This window comes from Oncorhynchus kisutch, linkage group LG23 (assembly GCF_002021735.2).
Source record: "Oncorhynchus kisutch isolate 150728-3 linkage group LG23, Okis_V2, whole genome shotgun sequence".
Taxonomy (NCBI): Eukaryota; Metazoa; Chordata; class Actinopteri; order Salmoniformes; family Salmonidae; genus Oncorhynchus; species Oncorhynchus kisutch.
The window spans coordinates 1,651,253-1,671,863 of record NC_034196.2 but is presented as its reverse complement, the minus strand read 5'-3'; the positions used below and the strand labels follow the sequence as shown (position 1 = coordinate 1,671,863).

The 20,611-nt window shown below is 40.1% G+C and overlaps 1 protein-coding gene across 1 annotated transcript in view; it reads right to left on the bottom strand.

Annotated features, from left to right (window-relative positions):
- Positions 1 to 5,493: 5,493 nt before the first annotated feature.
- Positions 5,494 to 20,611, bottom strand: part of LOC109868709 (potassium/sodium hyperpolarization-activated cyclic nucleotide-gated channel 1-like) — a 185,814-nt gene continuing 170,696 nt past the window's right edge. Inside the window, exon 8 of the mRNA XM_020458430.2 lies at positions 5,494 to 8,545. Coding sequence (XP_020314019.2) covers positions 7,437 to 8,545 — 1,109 coding nt within the window. The 3' untranslated portion in view covers positions 5,494 to 7,436. The remainder of the gene's footprint in view (positions 8,546 to 20,611) is intronic.

Here is a 20,611-nt window from a genome sequence, read left to right as displayed (position 1 = left end):
GGTTGGAGGAACAGGGAGTACTGGGCTCTGGACACGCACAGGAAGCCTGGTGCGGGGGGCTGCCACCGGAGGGCTGGTGCGTGTAGGTGGCACTGGATAGAGCCTGGACCGTGCAGGTGCACTGGAGCTCTTGAGCACCGAGCCTGCCCAACCTTACCCGGCTTGATGCCCACTCTAGCCCAGCCGATATGAGGAGCTGGTATGTACCGCACCGGGCTATGCACCCGCACTGGAGACACCGTGCACTCCACAGAATAACACAGTGCCTGCCCAGTCCCTCTCGCTCTCCGGTAAACACAGGAAGTTGGCGCAGGTCTCCTACCTGGCTTCGCCATGCTCCCTGTGTGCCCCCCCCCCAATACATTTTTGGGGCTGCCTCTCGGGCTTCCTACCACCCCACCGTGCTCGTTTCGCTAACTCCATTCTCCTGTAACCCTCCTCGCACTGCTCCAGCGAATCCCAGGCGGGCTCCGGCACTCTCCCTGGGTCGATCGCCGACCTGTCTATCTCTTCCCAAGTTGTATAGTCCAGATTCTGCTCCCATGTCCAGAAATCCTGACATCGCTGCCTCTCCTGCTCCTGCCCGTTACCACGCTGCTTGGTCCTGTTAAAGTGGGTGGTTCTGTAATGGATTTCTTCCGCTGAAGGAGAGGAGGACCAAAATGCAGCGTAGTTCGTGTTCAACATGTTTAATAAAAGACGATAACATGAACACTACACAAATACAAAATAACAAACGTGGCAAAACCCGAAACAGTCCTATCTGGTGCAGAGAACACAAAGACAGGAAACAACCACCCACAAACCCCAACACAAAACAAGCTACCTAAATATGGTTCCCAATCAGAGACAATGACTAACACCTGCCTCTGATTGAGAACCATATCAGGCCATACATAGAAACGGACAAACTAGACACACAACATAGAATGCCCACCCAGCTCACGTCCTGCCCACACTAAAACAAGGAAAACACAAAAGAACTATGGTCAAAACGTGACAGCAAATTTCTTGTCCATTAAAATAACATCAAGTTTATCAGAAATACAGTGTAGACATTGATGTTGAAAGTGACCATTGATTAATGACTTCTTATTTTTTAATGGAATATCTACATAGGCGTACAGGGGCCCAACCATCACTCCTGTGTTCCAATGGCATATTGTGTTAGCTAATCCATGAATTGGATATTTAAAAGGCTAATTGATCATTAGAAAACCCTTTTGAAATTGTTAGCATAGCTGAAAACAGTTGTGCTGATTTCGTACAACGCTGTGTACAACTCCCTTCACAGAACAGCGCTGTAACGGTATTAGTCATCTGAAGAAACTCCTCTTTCTATTCTGGTTAGAGCCCGTTTCAGAAGAAAGTTCTTTGTTTCTGGCCATTTTGAGCCTGTAATCGAACCCACAAATGTTGATGCTCCAGTTACTCAACGAGTCTAAAGAAGGACAGTTTTATTGCTTCTTTAATCAGGACAACAGTTTACAGCTGTGTTTGACTTTAGTTGCAGTATAACATTAGCTAGTTAGCTAGCTAAGATTGAGTGGAGACCACCAGATTTTAGCTAGCTAATGTTAGAATTGCTAAGTATTTTTTACAAACATTGCTAGCTAATGACAACATTGTAAATTTGATGACATGATGATGATGACACAGTTTCTTTCCTACTAAATAGTTGCTTACTTTAACAATGTCATCGTCTTTCCAAGCCTCTATAGTGTTTTTAGGTGAAACAGTCATTAGCTCTCGTTCCACTTTTGGAAGCCTCCATAGTGACATCAACATGGCTGTGGAGTCTGTATAACTTTGATAACATTGGCAACGGTGACCGAGTGAGGGACGTGCAATACATGAATTATCAGTAAATCGTGTCTTTACCTTTACCCGAATTTGTAAAAACAAAAGGAATAAGATAAGTGTCATCCCTAAATGACGAATGTTTTGTCTTCAAATAAACTAGCACAGTTACAGTACACCTTCAGATATGAGTCAATGGCTTCATCTCAAATGTCATATTCATATTCCCTATATAGTGCACTACTTTTGACCAGAGCCCTATGCACTATAGAGGATATGATTAAAAATGTGTACCCTGGTGTCCTCAACTGAATTGTCAGGTGGAGGGGTATTCGTCTTTATGAGTGATAACTGTATTATGAGGTAATGAATGGAAATCCCCACAGCTCCAGAACACCCATTATTAATCTCACCAGTAACTGCTGATAAACTATATTCCTGATGGCACAGCCACCACCACCACCACCCCCACCCTCCTTCATCATATCATTCCTCCATCCCATCACATTCCTCTCAATCGTCTCTCTGTCTTTAGCTGTTTCAAATATGAAAAGAGAAAATGTGACCTATGAGAGATTATTGATCTGTCTGTCTCTGTCTGTCTGTCTGTCTGTCTGTCTGTCTGTCTGTCTGTCTGTCTGTCTGTCTGTCTGTCTGTCTGTCTGTCTGTCTGTCTGTCTGTCTGTCTGTCTGTCTAAAACCATTGAGAAACAAAATGACATGCAAACTCAGCAGCTAAATGACAATGTATTTTATTTTCTATATTTTAAAGGTTTTATTTACAAACAAACAAAAATAAAAACAGAAATCCACATTTTTTGGGGGACAAACACCGTTTGTCTGCATATGGTTGTAAGAAAGTTTTACATGTACCTTTCCTTAGCCTGTGTCAAGTAACCAACTAATTGCTTATTTTTACCCAGCCGTGGTTAATTAACATGAATGAGCTCAACAATGATCAGGTGTGTCAGCAGGGTTTAAGGGGAGTGTATGTGTGGCTCGTTACAACATTATCTCCATAATCTTCCCCTCTCTCTCTCCAACATGCACATTTTCATAAAAATATTAAACCTGTACTGTCGTGGTCGTAAACCAAAAGGTCCTGGCCCGTATTCACAAAACGTCTCAGAGTGTGAGTGCTGATCTAGGAGGATCAGTTTAGTGCCGTGTCCATATAATCTTCATTATAATCTAAAAGTTCAAACTGATCCTAGTTCAGAAATTCTACTCTGAGGCTATTTCCTATTTCCTTTCTCTGGGCACTGTTCTTTTGTTATTTTTGCATATAAAAATAATATATATATATAGAAACGTATGTGCTGGTTTATTCAGTGTTCTCCATACTCCTAAAATGGTAAACGCACATGTCCCTTCACGCTGTGCTACATACATCATCATAATGCCCATTCCAGAATACTAGCTAGCTGTGGTCAGAATTATTGTGAAAAAAGCACATAGGAAACTTTCCCTCCAAAGGCATGCATCAAAAACAGCACAAACCAACAGTGCTGCTATCCATCTGAACTGTGTACAGTACTAGTTCCTATACACGTACTATGGCAGAGCAGGATTAAGCACTCTTTGTTGGAATAGAACATCTCTCCACGTTTAGAACCCTAGAATGGGCCAGAGAGTTCCAATCTAATAAGATAATATATCTCCCTTTTAACCTTCTTTACACTTAATCTAACTGACTGAAGAGTCTGTATCGGTTTTCAAAACAAAGAAAATTAGTTAGAATGTTTTGCTTTGGCCAGTTTCATTCCACGCAACATTAATAATCAACCCAACATCAATGCTATCAATGCTACAAAGAAAGTTACACATGTGCTCAGAATTACTATAATGTCTAGTCAACTTGCCATGTTATACCTTCCCAGTTCTATAGACTGCACTTCTTACTGTACTAGTCATTACTGTAATTCTGAGAATGCTAGAATATAATGACAGAACCATTTTATAGAAGTTCACATTGTGTTAAAAAATTCCAATTGATAAACAGAGAAATTTGGCCATCTTCATTGCTTACATCTTCCTCTCTAAAAATACTGAAACATAGAACACACGTGATAAAGTAATGTATGTGTGCGCCGCAGCTCTTCACACTCAAAACAAAAAAGAATCGAACATTGCGATAGTTTTAGGCACAAATACTTCAGAATGTCCTTTTGTGAAAATTCAAATGCTTCCGTTACACATGAATAATGTAAACAAACAAGGAACAAAACAATAAAACATAATCTCACAGTGCATTGAACGTCAACATTTGAAGATATTAAATTATTTGTAAAACTATCTGTAAGGGTTTCGATACTCTGTACTGATAGAGCCTGTTTGGTGCCATGAAGACCGACTCTAAAACCATGAGAGGTTGTTGTTATTGTGTGTGAGGAAAATATCATACTCATTACTCACATGGTCGTGATACACAATTCATTGGGTTCTTTAACAAACAAAAACATAAATTCATAAGCATGTCAAATAGCCTACAACCTTACGGGGTAAGCGGTGTTATCATGTATGACCTCATTTGATTGACTCACAGTTGAGTCACATTTCTGGACCCTCAGGATACTAAATAAATTAGTGCATAAATGTTTTTTGTGTTGATATTGTTACAGCTACTATTGTTTACTGTAATGTGTTATTACACAATTGAATTGTCAGCATGTTGAGAATTTGATTGATTTGATAGAAATTTTCAACAACCAAAACATTATTCTTCTTTATACCCATGTTAGTCACAGTATTCTGATTTTAAGATATTCCCCAGTCAGTTTAGAGTATCTAGGCCCATATATGATGAATTCACACACACAAGAGAAAGACACCTTAATGCAAACCAGTGTGTGTTGATCTCACGCTAATAACACATTTTTGGAAAATCGGCCCTGAACACTTGACTTATGACACTTCCAGAAGTGTCTGGAAAGGTCACATCTGTCTCTTCAACATCAGTTGACAGTGACTGGTAAGCATCACAGTTAACAGCTGATATTATACACTCCTAGAATGCAAATCTACAGCATAGGCATATTGTTGAAAAAGTCCTAGAAAACGTATAAATTGTCTGTCGGCAGGAAGACTTTTCTTTCCATTGAGATGAATAGGATTTTAAAAAATTCATTCATGCCACACTATTCTATCACATTATTCACAATACATGATATGAAAGGCTAGTCAATGAATAGAAAATGTAAAAAATCAACAATAAAAAAACACTGACAGAATATAATATCCAAAATGTAACACATTTTAGTTCTTTCAGTGGACGTAATAAACAATTTCATGAAAAAATAGGGAATCAAATGGTGTCAAAATTAAACATTTGCAGTCAAGATATAATATTCAACAATGATTCATATTTACAGTCATTCTAAAGTGGCATATTGTGTGTGGGTCGTCAGACATATAATAACTGTTCATTGCTGTAGGCAAGTCACCCAACACACCCACAGTAAAAAATTATTGACAACTTCATGTATACTTTAAGAAGGTATTTCTGTATTGTGTAGCATGAATATATTGGTAAAAAGTTATTGGTATTATCCATTTTATTGAAATCATATATAGCATCTCTAGAAATAATATTGTTCCAAAGATGGAGTAGCATAAAGAGGAAACACTTTGTAGTTTGTGGAAATGTGAATTGAATGTAGGAGAATATAACACAATAGATCTGGTAGAAGAAAATACAAAGAAAAAAACAACCATTTATTTTTTACTACCACCATCTTTGAAATACAACAGAAAGGTCGGAAATCTAGCCATCGCTCTGGTTGAAGTCCGATGGTGTCCACACGATGGCGGCAGTGTATGTGCAAAGTTTCAGACGGATAACTTGAAGTATGAGTGAACTACATGACATTCAGTGTGAAGCCACCCAGGTACATTTGGGCAAATCGTGTAGGAGACATTTACATTAACATTACATTTTTCTGCACAAGGATAGCAGCAACATTTTGTGACAGATACGAGGATTCCGCATACTCCCGTAGCAGATTGGCTATCTAGCTAGCTTTGTTTGACCCCGATTGGTGCTTATTTGACAAAGTTAGAGTCGTTCAAGTGAAGACCGCCCGCGTCATCGGCATGCCATGAAGGCTTCGCTCTCTGACCAAATTTGGTGTCCAATAGGATATAAGAAATACTACAGTGAAGTCTGGTTACATTCTAGGACATCTAGGGAATACATACACATGTGATTTGACTGGTTGAAACAACGTTTAGTGTTAGATTTTCACAGATTCCTTCTTTGCAACTTGAATGTGTGGAAATGCTAGGATATTTTTTAGGATATGAAAAACGATTTTATCTAACAAAAGGACATATTATCTCTGGGAACCTTTTGGATGATAAATCAGAGCAAGATTTCAGAATGTAAGTACACATGTCACCTTCAGAGGTGAATATATCAAACCTATCGTAGTGAAAAGTGTTTTGTTGTTAGGAGCTCTCCTCAAACAATAGCATGGCATTTTTTCACAGTAATAGCTACTGTAAATTGGACAGTGCAGTTATATTAACAAGAATTTAAGCTTTCAGCCGATATAAGACACTTATATGTACCAACATTTGTTGTTTCTCTCAAGTCTGCGATCGTGACACAAGGTGCTGCATTATTTACAACTGTCCCGTTGACGGGACGCCTATCCCTAATATTTTTTTTAATGAATTATGAAACAAGGACATAAATACTATACAGACAAATAAGGATTCTCAGTTTGACTTCAGAACAGGCATTTCTCAGTATCAAGTAGTGCTAGCTATTGCATTAAGGTTTTCTTATCTCGAATGAACATATGTATTGCTGTCACTTGTTCACTTTTTTTCCACATATAAATGATATCCAGGTTCCTGAAAGAAGTAAGATACTGTTATGATTGAGAATGCACCACACAGTATCTGCAAATACTAGATCTATAAAACTATTTACAACACACATATAGACACATATAGATAATCTTCATATCACAGTCTATTATAAATGTACACCGTTTTTTAAGCAACATTACATACCGTCTATCACTGTCTGAAATTAGGAATAGAAAAAACAGAATCATCCATCCCTCGCCCACACATCATCCTTCTCTCCAAAAATAAAAATAAAGCAGCAATTATATTTATTTCATTTGGACCCGAACTGCTGTAGGAAGTAATACTAACTAATTTGTTATCAGATTTAGTGTGTGCTTTTTGACAGTTTCAAGGTTCGCTTGCGTCAGTTATTCCACAGTGGTGACAAAGCTGCGTAGTATGAGATGATATTTGTTCCTCTTTTCGCAGGTACAAAACAAAAAATAGAAATAGTCAGGATTCATCACGACGTATTCCAGTTTACAAAAACAGAGAAGAACAAACAAACAGAAAACATCCATACATTGTATATTTATATTTTTCGGAAAGGAATACTCATGTTTTATATACTAGAGCTTTTAAATAGTCTTTGCCAAATATTCTAGTTGGATTTACAAATATTGATATATATTTGTTTAATATACATTCTTAAGTTTAGGAAGAAAATGTGTCTAAAATATAATACAAGGGTAGTCTGTACATGAATTCTATGAGGTTATTTTTTCTTGTATCTCCATTAAAAGTGAATTCAAACAGAAGTTTAAAAAAGTCAAATGGGATCATAAATTTGATGCGAACCGCATCTTATCTTGGTCGGTCTCTGTACTGCTTAAGTTAGAATCTCTTCTAGAATCTTTTCTAGAACCTGTGGAATCCCTGTGCTGGGCTGTAGAGGATGCCGCTCGCACCGGGGGCAATGCTCCCGATGACATCTGGCGGAACAGGTTGACCCTCTGGGGCAATGTGGTGCGGAGACCGCTCTGCATACCTGGCCCCTGGACTGCAGCCACCGGCAGGACGATGGAGGACAGGAAGTCCCCGGACACTCCAGGGTGCGCTCTGGGCCCCAGGGATGTGTCATGGGGCAGGGAGGATTGGGAGGCAGATAGGTGGCGTACATCTTGACTCAGGCTTCCAGACTGGAGAGTATGGCTGCCCTTGTGGAGAATGTCACTCCTCTGAGGTGAAGGGACTTGCTGCTGTGTTGGCTGCTGCTGCTGCTGTGGTTGTTGTGTTGCCAAGGAGGCTGCAGCTCCTCCTGTTTGCTGGGGCAGCTGTTGTGGTTGCTGTGGTAGTGGTTGTTGGGGTGGTAGGGCAGTAGGCAGCGGCTGCTGGAAAAGGGAGAGCTGGGAGGTAGTGGGCGAGCCATACTGGAAGCTGCGTCCTGCCAGCCCAGGGGTCTGCATAGGTGGACTGCACACAGCCGTGTTGCAGGATACTGGGGACATGATAGCTCCTTGCTGCTGGAGAGAGAGGGGGGTCTGGGGGACAGGCGAGGATGAGTTCAGGCTGCTGTTGGAGACACTGGGGACAGGGTAGACACCCTGGGTCGAGGCTGGCAGGATGCGGGCGGTGGCTGCGGCAGAGGGAGCAATGACGCCCGAAGCACTGTATGTTAAATGGGCGGATGACTGCTGAAACTGGTTGGTGCCCAGGGCAGTGGTGTAGGGCTGCTGAGCAGGAGAGTTAATCATGGAATTTCCAGATATCGGGGTGGAATTCATCCCGGTGACCGACATCCCTGTGACCGACTGCTTGCGGTCCACCATCATCACCATCTCCCTGTCCTGATGGATTATGTGCCTCAATATCTCGTTCTCCTGTGTGTTGAATACCCCAGCGTTCAGATCCTTCTGGAACTTCTGGAGGAGTAGGCTGTTCTTTTTTCCTGTTAGGAGTAGATCAGTTAGCGGTTAGGTTGACTTCAGCCATGGCACACATGTCAACATATTAACAAACCACACTATATACACTCCAGCAAAGGTGGATGTTATGACACTGGTTATTATGAGGTGTGATAACAGTGAGTATAAATGGGGGTGACTATGGTATAAGTATAAGGAAATCTGAGTGAGAGTACTGTAATAAAAAAAACATCATAGTACATAGTGATAAGATATTAAGAAGTAAGAGGTAAAAGGTAGAAATCAATATAGAGAGTAGTATAAGGATTTAGGATTTTTTATTTGATTTTATTTCACCTTTATTTAACCAGGTAGGCAAGTTGAGAACAAGTTCTCATTTGCAATTGCGACCTGGCCAAGATAAAGCATAGCAGTTTGACACATACAACGACACAGAGTTACACATGGAGTAAAACAAACATACAGTCAATAATACAGTATAAACAAGTTTATATACGATGTGAGCAAATGAGGTGATATAAGGGAGGTAAAGACAAAAAAGGCCATGGTGGCAAAGTAAATAAAATATAGCAAGTAAAACACTGGAATGGTAGATTTGCAATGGAAGAATGTGCAAAGTAGAAATAAAAATAATGGGGTGCAAAGGAGCAAAATAAATAAATAAATAAAATACAGTAGGGAAAGAGGTAGTTGTTTGGGCTAAATTATAGGTGGGCTATGTACAGGTGCAGTAATCTGTGAGCTGCTCTGACAGCTGGTGCTTAAAGCTAGTGAGGGAGATAAGTGTTTCCAGTTTCAGAGACTTTTGTAGTTCGTTCCAGTCATTGGCAGCAGAGAACTGGAAGGAGAGGCGGCCAAAGAAAGAATTGGTTTTGGGGGTGACTAGAGAGATATACCTGCTGGAGCGTGTGCTACAGGTGGGAGATGCTATGGTGACCAGCGAGCTGAGATAAGGGGGGACTTTACCTAGCAGGGTCTTGTAGATGACATGGAGCCAGTGGGTTTGGCGACGAGTATGAAGCGAGGGCCAGCCAACGAGAGCGTACAGGTCGCAATGGTGGTTAGTATATGGGGCTTTGGTGACAAAAAGGATTTTACTGTGATAGACTGCATCCAATTTGTTGAGTAGGGTATTGGAGGCTATTTTGTAAATGACATCGCCAAAGTCGAGGATTGGTAGGATGGTCAGTTTTACAAGGGTATGTTTGGCAGCATGAGTGAAGGAAGCTTTGTTGCGAAATAGGAAGCCAATTCTATATTTAACTTTGGATTGGAGATGTTTGATATGGGTCTGGAAGGAGAGTTTACAGTCTAACCAGACACCTAAGTATTTGTAGTTGTCCACGTATTCTAAGTCAGAGCTGTCCAGAGTAGTGATGTTGGACAGGCGGGCAGGTGCAGGTAGCGATCGGTTGAAGAGCATGCATTTAGTTTTACTTGTATTTAAGAGCAATTGGAGGCCACGGAAGGAGAGTTGTATGGCATTGAAGCTTGCCTGGAGGGTTGTTAACACAGTGTCCAAAGAAGGGCCAGAAGTATACAGAATGGTGTCGTCTGCGTAGATGTGGATCAGACTCACCAGCAGCAAGAGCGACCTCATTGATGTATACAGAGAAGAGAGTCGGTCCAAGAATTGAACCCTGTGGCACCCCCATAGAGACTGCCAGAGGTCCGGACAGCAGACCCTCCGATTTGACACACTGAACTCTATCAGAGAAGTAGTTGGTGAACCAGGCGAGGCAATCATTTGAGAAACCAAGGCTGTCGAGTCTGCCGATGAGGATGTGGTGATTGACAGAGTTAAGCATGTTCCAGTTTAGGTCACCTAGCAGCACGAGCTCTGAAGATAGATGGGGGGCAATCAGTTCACATATGGTGTCCAGAGCACAGCTGGGGGCAGAGGGTGGTCTATAGCAGGCGGCAACGGTGAGAGACTTGTTTTTAGAGGTGGATTTTTAAAAGTAGAAGTTCAAATTGTTTGGGTACAGACCTGGATAGTAGGACAGAACTCTGCAGGCTATCTTTGCAGTAGATTGCAACACCGCCCCCTTTGGCAGTTCTATCTTGTCTGAAAATGTTGTAGTTTGGGATTAAAATTTCCGAATTTTTGGTGGTCTTCCTAAGCCAGGATGCAGACACAGCTAGAACATCCGGGTTGGCAGAGTGTGCTAAAGCAGTGAATAGAACAAACTTAGGGAGGAGGCTTCTAATGTTAACATGCATGAAACCAAGGCTATTACGGTTACAGAAGTCGTCAAAAGAGAGCGCCTGGGGAATAGGAGTGGATCTAGGCACTGCAGGGTAAAAGCAATAAGAATTGGTCGTCTAGAACGTCTGGAACAGAGAGTAAAAGGAGGTTTCTGGGGGCGATAAAATAGCATCAAGGTATAATGTACAGACAAATGTATGGTAGGATGTGAATACAATGGAGGTAAACCTAGGTATTGAGTGATGAAGAGAGAGATATTGTCTCTAGAAACATCATTGAAACCAGGAGATGTCATTGCATGTGTGGGTGGTGGAACTAATAGGTTGGATAAGGTATAGTGAGCAGGACTAGAGGCTCTACAGTGAAATAAGCCAATAAACACTAACCAGAACAGCAATGGACAAGGCATATTGACATTAAGAAGAGGCATGCTTAGTCGAGTGATCAAAAGGGTCCAGTGAGTAGAGAGGTTGGTTGGGGGTCACGGCGATTTAGACAGCTAGCCAGGCCATCGGTAGCAAGCTAGCATAGGATGGAGGTCTGTTATTAGCCACCTCTTGCGTTCCGTCAGTAGATTAGTGGGGTTCCGTGTGGTAGAGGGGATTAATCCAAATCACACAAAAAAATAAAAAATAGATATAGTTATAGAGGCCCAAGAAAAATATATTTAAAAAAAAATAATAATAAAAATAAATCAATAAATTGTCCGATTGTCTATTCAGATAGCAGCCGATACGACAGCTAACGGTTAACGGGCCACAGATGGGCTTTCAGGTAACGTCGCGACGGAGGAGCCAGCCGGATAACTCCTTCGGGTAGATAACGTCGGCAGTCCAGTTGTGAAGGCCCGGTGGGGCTCCGCGTAGGCAGTAAATCGGGTCTGGATAGGTGATTGTAGCCCAGGAGTGATTGATGGAACTCTGGCTAGCTCCGGAATAATTGATGTTTGCTCCGGAATCGACGAAAGTCGATAGTCACACGGATAGCAGCTAGCTAGCTGTGAGATCCAGGTATGAATGTCCAGAGTTAGCGGTTGAAATCCAGGGACATGGAGAGAAAAATTGGTCTGGTATGTTCCGTTCCGAGCCGCGCTGTGCCGTACAAAACTGGCGATAGATTTTCGAGCTAAAGGATAGCTGATGACCACAAACCATGGTTAGCTGAATACTAACGATTAGCCAGTAAAGAAGCTAACTAGCTTCTGATTAGCTTCTAATTAGCTTCTGGATTAGCTTCTGGCTAACTTCTTGGAGGATTACAGATTTGAGGTAAATAATACTTTTTTTTATAAATATAAATTGGTGAGGCGGGTTGCAGGAGAGTGTTTTGAAGATGAGTTTATGGAAAATTAAAAAATATATATAAAAAGGTATGTGAAAAAAAGTTGTAAATATATATATATACAGGACACGACAAGACGAGGACAAAAGACGTCTGCACTGCTATGTCTTGGAATAAATGAGTGATATATACACCCCCCCCCCAAAAAAGGTTTGATTCTAATAATTTTCACAAATACATCATAGGAACAATATCTAATTAAAAAACACATTCAATGTACACCTTACTAATTTTAACTACACATTCAGTTGTACAACAGTTGGCTATAAACTGTAGAATACACTGTAAGGATTCAACCACCACTATTAAACATATTTCAACACATTCTAAAAACTATAGGTCCCCACTACTGTAACATATTTGTTTAATGACAGTTTAAGTTAGTGACATGACGTTATAAAACATTTTTAAAATACAAAATACAATGGGTCACCACCCCCTTTCAAAATGTTCACATTTTGTTGCCTTACAGACTGAAATGAAAACAAATAAAATTATACTTTTCCCAGCTTTATTTACACACAGTATCCAAGTGAGATTATTATTATTTTTTAAATCCTAAAATTAATTACATGTAAAATAGTGAAATACCCTATTTGGATAACTGACCACCCCCCTTAGAATTGCAATTGTAAATGTACCACCTTCCAGATCACACACCAAGCTAATTGGCTTCAAATTGTGATCAATTGTAGTGACTTTGATTAGTTCAGAATAAAAGCAGTAGTTGATAGAGAACTCCACTGCTTAGTAGTACAATTCAAAGCAAAGAATCCACTATGGGCCGAAAGGTACTTTCAAAAGATCCATGAGATAAAGTTGTGGAAAGGCACAAGTCAGGGGATGGATATTAAAAGATTTCAAAGGCTTTGTCTATCCCTCGGAGCACAATTAAGACCATTGTTATGAAGTGGAAGGCGTATTTTTTTTATATTTTATTTTACCTTTATTTAACCAGGCAAGTCAGTTAAGAACACATTCTTATTTTCAATGACGGCCTGGGAACAGTGGGTTAACTGCCTGTTCAGGGGCAGAACGACAGATTTGTACCTTGTCAGCTCGGGGGTTTGAACTCACAACCTTCCGGTTACTAGTCCAATGCTCTAACCACTAGGCTACCCTGCCGCCCCAATGGCACCACCCAGACCCTGCACAGGCAGTTAACCCACTGTTCCTAGGCCGTCATTGAAAATAAGAATTTGTTCTTAATTGACTTGCCTGGTTAAATAAAAAAAATGTAAAAAAATAGATCAGGCTGTCCTCCAAACTGGATGACTGGGCAAGGAGAAGACTGATCAGAGAGGATTCCAAGAAGCCAATGGCAACTTTGATGGAGCTAGAGGCCTTTATGGCAAAGACTGGTCAATGTGTGCATTTGACCACAATATCACAAGCAATCCACAAATCTGGCCTCTATGGGAGGGTGGAAAGAAAAAAAACACTCCTCAAAAAAAGCCACATCAAGTCTCGTTTGAGCTTTGCCAAAAAGCACATTTGTAGAATCCGAGGCCAAGTGGCAAAAGGTGCTGTGGTCAAATGAGTCCAAAACTGAACCTTTTGACCTGAACGCAAAACGATGTGTCTGGCGAAAACCCAATACATCTTTCCACCTAAAGAACACAATGCCTACAGTAAAACATGGCGGTGGCAGCATCCTTTTGTAGGGGTGTTTCTCTTCAGCAGGGACTGGAGCGCTTGTCAGGATATAAGTGAAAATGGACAGTGCAAGATGCCGACAGATTCTTGAGTAGAACATGCAGGCCTCTGCCAGGAAGTTGAAAATGGGAAGATGGTTCACATTTCAACATGACAATGACCCAAAGCACACCGCTAAAGCAATCGTACAGTGGCTGAAGGACAAGAAGGTGAATGTCCTTGAGTGGCTTTGTCAGAGCCCCAACCTAATTCCCATCCCGAATCTGTGGAATGACTTGAAGAGTGAGCGGCCACCATGCATTTTGACTTAGCTTGAACAATTCTGCAAGGTAGAATGTGCAAATATTACAAAGTGTAAAGTTATCGTACAGTGGCTGAAGGACAAGAAGTCTAGATGTGCAGAGATGTATTCAAAGAGACTCATGGCTGTAAATCAAGCAAAAGGTGGTTCCAACAAGTATTAACTCAAAGAGACTCATGGCTGTAAATCAAGCAAAAGGTGGTTCCAACAAGTATTAACTCAAAGAGACTCATGGCTGTAAATCAAGCAAAAGGTGGTTCCAACAAGTATTAACTCAAAGAGACTCATGGCTGTAAATCAAGCAAAAGGTGGTTCCAACAAGTATTAACTCAGAGACTCATGGCTGTAAATCAAGCAAAAGGTGGTTCCAACAAGTATTACCTCAAAGAGACTCATGGCTGTAAATCAAGCAAAAGGTGGTTCCAACAAGTATTAACTCAAAGAGACTCATGGCTGTAAATCAAGCAAAAGGTGGTTCCAACAAGTATTAACTCAAAGAGACACATGGCTGTAAATCAAGCAAAAGGTGGTTGCAACAAGTATTAACTCAAAGAGACTCATGGCTGTAAATCAAGCAAAAGGTGGTTGCAACAAGTATTAACTTAAAGAGACACATGGCTGTAAATCAAGCAAAAGGTGGTTCCAACAAGTATTAACTCAAAGAGACACATGGCTGTAAATCAAGCAAAAGGTGGTTCCAACAAGTATTAACTCAGGGGGGTGTTCACTTATCCAAATAGGGTATTTTACAGTTTTAATTGTAATAAATTGTCACTTTTTTTTTTTTTTTTTTTTTTTTACTTGGATAGTGTAGATTACTGTGCGTAACTAAAGCTTAGAAAAAGTCTGATTTTATGTGTGTTCATTTCAGGCTGTAAGGCAACAAAAGGTGAACATTTTGAAAGGAGGTGGTGGCTTTCTATACCCACTGTAAATACACTACCGTTCAAAAGTTTGGGGTCACTTGGAAATGTCCTTGCTTTAAAAGCACTTTTGTTAATGAAAATAACATCAAATTGATCAGAAATACAGTGTAGACATTGTTAATGTTGTAAAAGCTTAAATAAATCATTCTCTCTACTATTATTCCGACATTTCACATTCTTAAAATAAAGTGGTGATCCTAACTGACCTAAAACTGGGAATTTGTTTTTAGGATTAAATGTCAGGAAATGTGAAAAATAGAGTTTAATGTATTTGGCTAAGGTGTATGTAAACTTCAGACTTCAACTGTATAATAATATGATTAGAATATATCTGAAAATGGAACTACAGATTGGCCCTTTAAGTCGATCAAAAGTGTATGAGTTTGAGCATCTGTCCATTAGGCCTATGAATTTATTTTTTATCAGCATGAATTAGATTGAGCGATAAAAGCCCCACTGTTATTTCATAGGCTGGGATCCGCACTATGCAGCTGATGCAAGAGTGTACATTTTTGCAAGCGTGCTGTCCACTGGTTTCAAAAACAATGATTGATAGGCAGCTTAAACTTCTTGAATTCAACCCTTATTGGGTTCAAATACACATTTAGATTTCTGAACAGCCATCCAGAACAACAACATTCTGTAAGGCTCAAATAGCTACATGAGAGAGCAGGAGATTCACATCAATGCGCTATGTAGATATTAATAATACGTGATATCCATATCACCTTAGACTACACCACTGTGTGATATCCGTATCACCTTAGACTACACCACTGCTCTCATCCTTACCTCCAAGCGTTGATTCAAGTTGGATAATCTTTGGATGCCGACAGCAGTCGCACCTTTGGAAGACATAGCTTAGACTGTAGCCTACAAAAGCCTATTCCTGCTCTTTTACCGCAATCCATCATCATAGTGGTCTCTGACTTGTGGTCAGACACACTCAAGTGGAACAAACATTCTTTCTGAATTTAAAAGTAATCCTCAAAGTAATCATCTAGTTTTTCAAAAGTTTACAGTTTCCGTTACTCCCCAACCCTGTTCATATGGCGTTTGATGGTTTGCGACTGCACTTGAAAAATATTGTGCTATTTATCACAGACTACTTTGTGTCAAAGTTTAACAAGGACATTTGTTTTGAAACCATTTCAAATGTTTAAATAGTCGCAGGATTTTATGTCATCAACCCGGAATCTCGTTGGCTCTGGGGTCATCCTGATATAATCCTAATATAATCTTGTTTCTCATAGTCTGAGAGTCTTTAGGTGCCTTTTGGAAAACTCCAAGTGCCTTTTACTGAAGAGTGGTTTCCGTATGGCCACTCTACCACAAAGGCCTGATTGGTGGAGTGCTGCAGAGATGGTTGTCCTTCTAGAAGGTTGTCCCATCTCCACAGAGGAACTCTGGAGCTCTGTCAGAGTGGCCATCGGGTTTATCGGGCGACCAGCTCTAAGACCAGCTCTAAGAAGAGTCTTGGTGGTTCTAAACTTTTTCCATTTAAGGATGATGGAGGCCATTGGGTTCCTAGGGGCCTTTAATGCTGCAGAAATATTTTGGTACCCTTCCCCAGATATGTGCCTCGACACAATCCTGTCTCGGAGCTCTACCGACAATTGAACCTTATATAGACAGGTATGTGCCTTTCCAAATCATATCCAATCAATTGAATTTAACGCAAGTGGACTCCAAGTTGTAGAAACATCTCAAGGATGACAAATGGAAACATGATACACCTGTGCTCAATTTTGACTCATAGCAAAGGGTCTAAAAACATATGTAAATAGGTTGTTTTCACTTTGTCATTATGGGGTATTGTGTGTAGAATGCTGTGATATTTGTATCTATTTAATCAATTTTAGAAAAAGGCTGTAATGTAACAAAATATAGAAAAATGTCAAGGGGTCTGAATACTTTCCCGAAGGCACTGTTGTTTTCTTTCAACATACTGTACTTGGTTTCCTTTTTGGTGAAAGGATAGTACTAGTGTTTATGATGAATATTTATTGTCTTTAGACATGAAACGAACTAAAATGCAGCGAAATATACGGAAATGGGTAATCAGCTATTTCAGTAGCTGTTTCACAAAGCATTTTTGTATTTTGCTGTTTGTAAGGGTTGAACTAATGGCGATGGTGATAACTGTCAATCCATTATGTCAGTGCGCTGGGGGAAATAAATACTACACCAATAAAGAAATAGAAAAGAAAAAACACTGAAACAAAAGGTGGTTAACAGAAATAACCACGAGAACAACAATAAAAACAATAAAAAACACTGATGTTGGTTACAATGACCAACAAAGGAAAGAAACTGCTGTCAAACTTGAACTACTTTTGAATATAAAAATGTATCCAAAACCTTTCACTGATTGATGAGTTATCATGAGTAACAAACTTTAGTTTATTCAAAAACATACGGAACATTCCTGATGCATCCCATTTTAAAAATGACTTTGCCACCTAGGCCTGTAGATTAAAGCACATTAACTTTAATTTGACTGTGGCTTTAATCAATAAAGAGACCATTTCTTATTTGGAATTCATGCCTTTGATTCGTTATCTAACCGACCAGTCTGTGCAGGTTTATCCCAACCTATGGTAATTACTGACGGGGCGGAACAGTGGTACCAATGCTGTGGTACACAGAGCTCAAGCACCTCACCAGGTGGTTGCTTGCTTTGACGTCAGCCCAAACTCAAAAAATAGGAAGGGCATTAAGCTGCTTTGGTTTTCAGCCCTGTCTCTCTAACTGTTGAACTGAAAAAAATAAAATGATCAGCTAACATCTCAATTTGTTTTTTAAAAATTAATCAAAACTAATTGTTTTCTCAACAATGATTTTTTTTCAAAAACTCTAATAATTCTGAAATAATTAAAAACATTAAAGAACTGGATGAAATGGATTCCTTTACTCAACAATATGTGTACAGTTGCATTGATACTATCCAAGTACTTACTAATCTAAGGAAATGTAATAATTTGTGAACAAATGTCAGATATGAACAATTACTGTAGTCAATCCTGTAACATCTCATGGTCAGGATAATGAAAATGCTTACAGAAACAGTACATGTTATATTTTATCAATATTCCTTTGTTTTAGTTACCTCTGTCAAATTACTACTTAGAAAATAATAATTAATCAGCCTGTATGTTCACAACAAAAAATATGTTACACCTACTGTGGGGCACTTCAGGTTTCTTTTCAATGGAGGAAGGAAATCAACTTGTGAATTAATGTAACTTTGTGAGTTCATGTTCTGGAAGATGTATTTGAGTTCGGATCCATTTTAGTGTCCCTCTGGGTCATTTTACCTGGATGTGCGAATATTGTAGTTGTAATAAAGCATTTACCTGCTGCCTATTCGTCGGCCAGGACACTCTTGACAACGAGATGTGCTCATCTTAAGAGGAACTCCTGGTCAAATCATGTTTAGATAGAGATACAATGAATTGTGCAACATGTTATTTGTTTCAATGCATGGTATTGTTTTGTTAAAGAACCAACCAGACAAGCACTTAACCAAATGCAGTCATATATAAACGGGACATCCAGCACTGATCATGACATTGTATTTTCCCTTGTATGAGACAAAACACCCTTTTTTTAAAGTCCAAATGAACGGATTTATTCCATAACACTTCCTGATTTAGGAGAAGTGTTATTTTAAGATCCGGCAGTTTAAAAAAAATACGCCTACCTAAATCTTTGGTGAAAAGGGCAAATGTAAATCACAACCTCCACAGAGGTCAAAGGGGCATACGTTTCAGAGGGTAGTAAACACACACTCAGAATCTACAGGGCAATGGAATTGATGTACAGTACTATAGCCAGATGTTTAAAGATATGGGAGGATTGATTCATATGACCAGTAAATGGTAGTATGACATACCATATCGTATAGGCCCTATGGACTATTAATTCGATCTGAATGGCATATCCCAATCATGACATCATGTTTTATCGATTGACGCCGACTTGCCTGTCACAATAATATTGCAATGTTGAGCCAATACTTAGGATGCAAATAAATTCAATATCAACATGCCTGAGTCACACAAACAAACATAACAATTTAAAATCAATTTACAAAGAAGAAAGAAGAAAAAACAAACAGGAAATAAATACAAACCACAGGCTTAATCCAGGGTTTAGACATTTAGACTCCACTCCAATCATACCGCCACAGGCTTAATCCAGGTTTTAGACATTTGCACACCATCGTTCTGCAAATTAAATTGATTTGATAAAAATCTTCTCACAGAATTTGTTATTTTAAAAGACACTGGGTGCCTATACAAAAACTCCACTCCAATCATATTTTAAAAGACAGTGGGTGCCTATACAAAAACTCCACTCCAATCATATTTTAAAAGACAGTGGGTGCCTATACAAAAACTCCACTCCAATCATATTTTAAAAGACACTGGGTGCCTATACAAAAACTAAACTCCAATCATATTTTAAAAGACACTGGGTGCCTATACAAAAACTCCACTCCAATCATATTTTAAAAGACACTGGGTGCCTATAAAAAAACTCCACTCCAATCATATTTTAAAAGACACTGGGTGCCTATACAAAAACTCCACTCCAATCATACCGCCCCTTTTTGATTATACAGAGCCTTCGGAAAGTATTCCGGCCCCTTGACTTTTTCCACATTTTGTTACATTACAGCCTTATTCTAAAATGTATTAAATAAAACAAATTCCTCAATAATCTACACCCAATATCCCATAATGACAAAGTGAAAACAGGTCTTTAGAAACTTTTGCAGATTCATTAAAAACAAATACCTTATTTACACAACAACTCAGACCTTTTGCTACGAAACTCGAAAATGAGCTCCGGTGTATCCTGTTTCCATTGATCATCCTTGAGATGTTTCTACAACTTGATTGAAGTCCACCTGTGGTAAATTCAACTGATTGGACATGATTTGGAAAGGCACACACCTGTCTATATAAGGTCCCACAGTCGACAGTGCATGTCAGAGCAAAATCCAAGCCATGAAGTTGAAGGAATTGTCCGTAGAGCTCCAAGCCAGGATTGTGTTGAGGCACAGATCTGGGGAAGGGTACAAAAACATTTCTGCAGCAATGAAGGTCCCCAAGAACACAGTGCTTCCATCGTTCGTAAATGGAAGGAGTTTGGAACCACCAAGACTCTTCCTAGAGCTGGCCGCCCGGCCAAACTGAGCAATCTGGGGAGAAGTGCCTTGGTCAGGGTGGTGACCAAGAACCCGATGGTCACTTTGACAGAGCTCTAGAGTTCCTCTGTGGAGATGGGAGAAACTTCCAGAAGGACAACCATCTCTGCAGCACGCCACCAAATAGGGCTTAATGGTAGAGTGGCCAGACGGAAGCCACTCTTCAGTAAAAGGCACATGACAGCCCACTTGGAGTTTGGCAAAAGGCAACTAAAGACTCTTAGACCAAGAGAAACAAGATTGTACTCTTTGGCATGAACGCCAAGCGTCACGTCTGGCGGAAACCTGGCACCATCCCCACGGTAAAGCATGGTGGTGGCAGCATCATGCTGTGGGGATGTTTTTCAGTGGCGGGGACTGGGAGACTAGTCAGGATAGAGGCAAAGATGAATGGAGCAAAGTACAGAGAGATCCTTAATGAAAACCTGCTTCAGAGTGCTC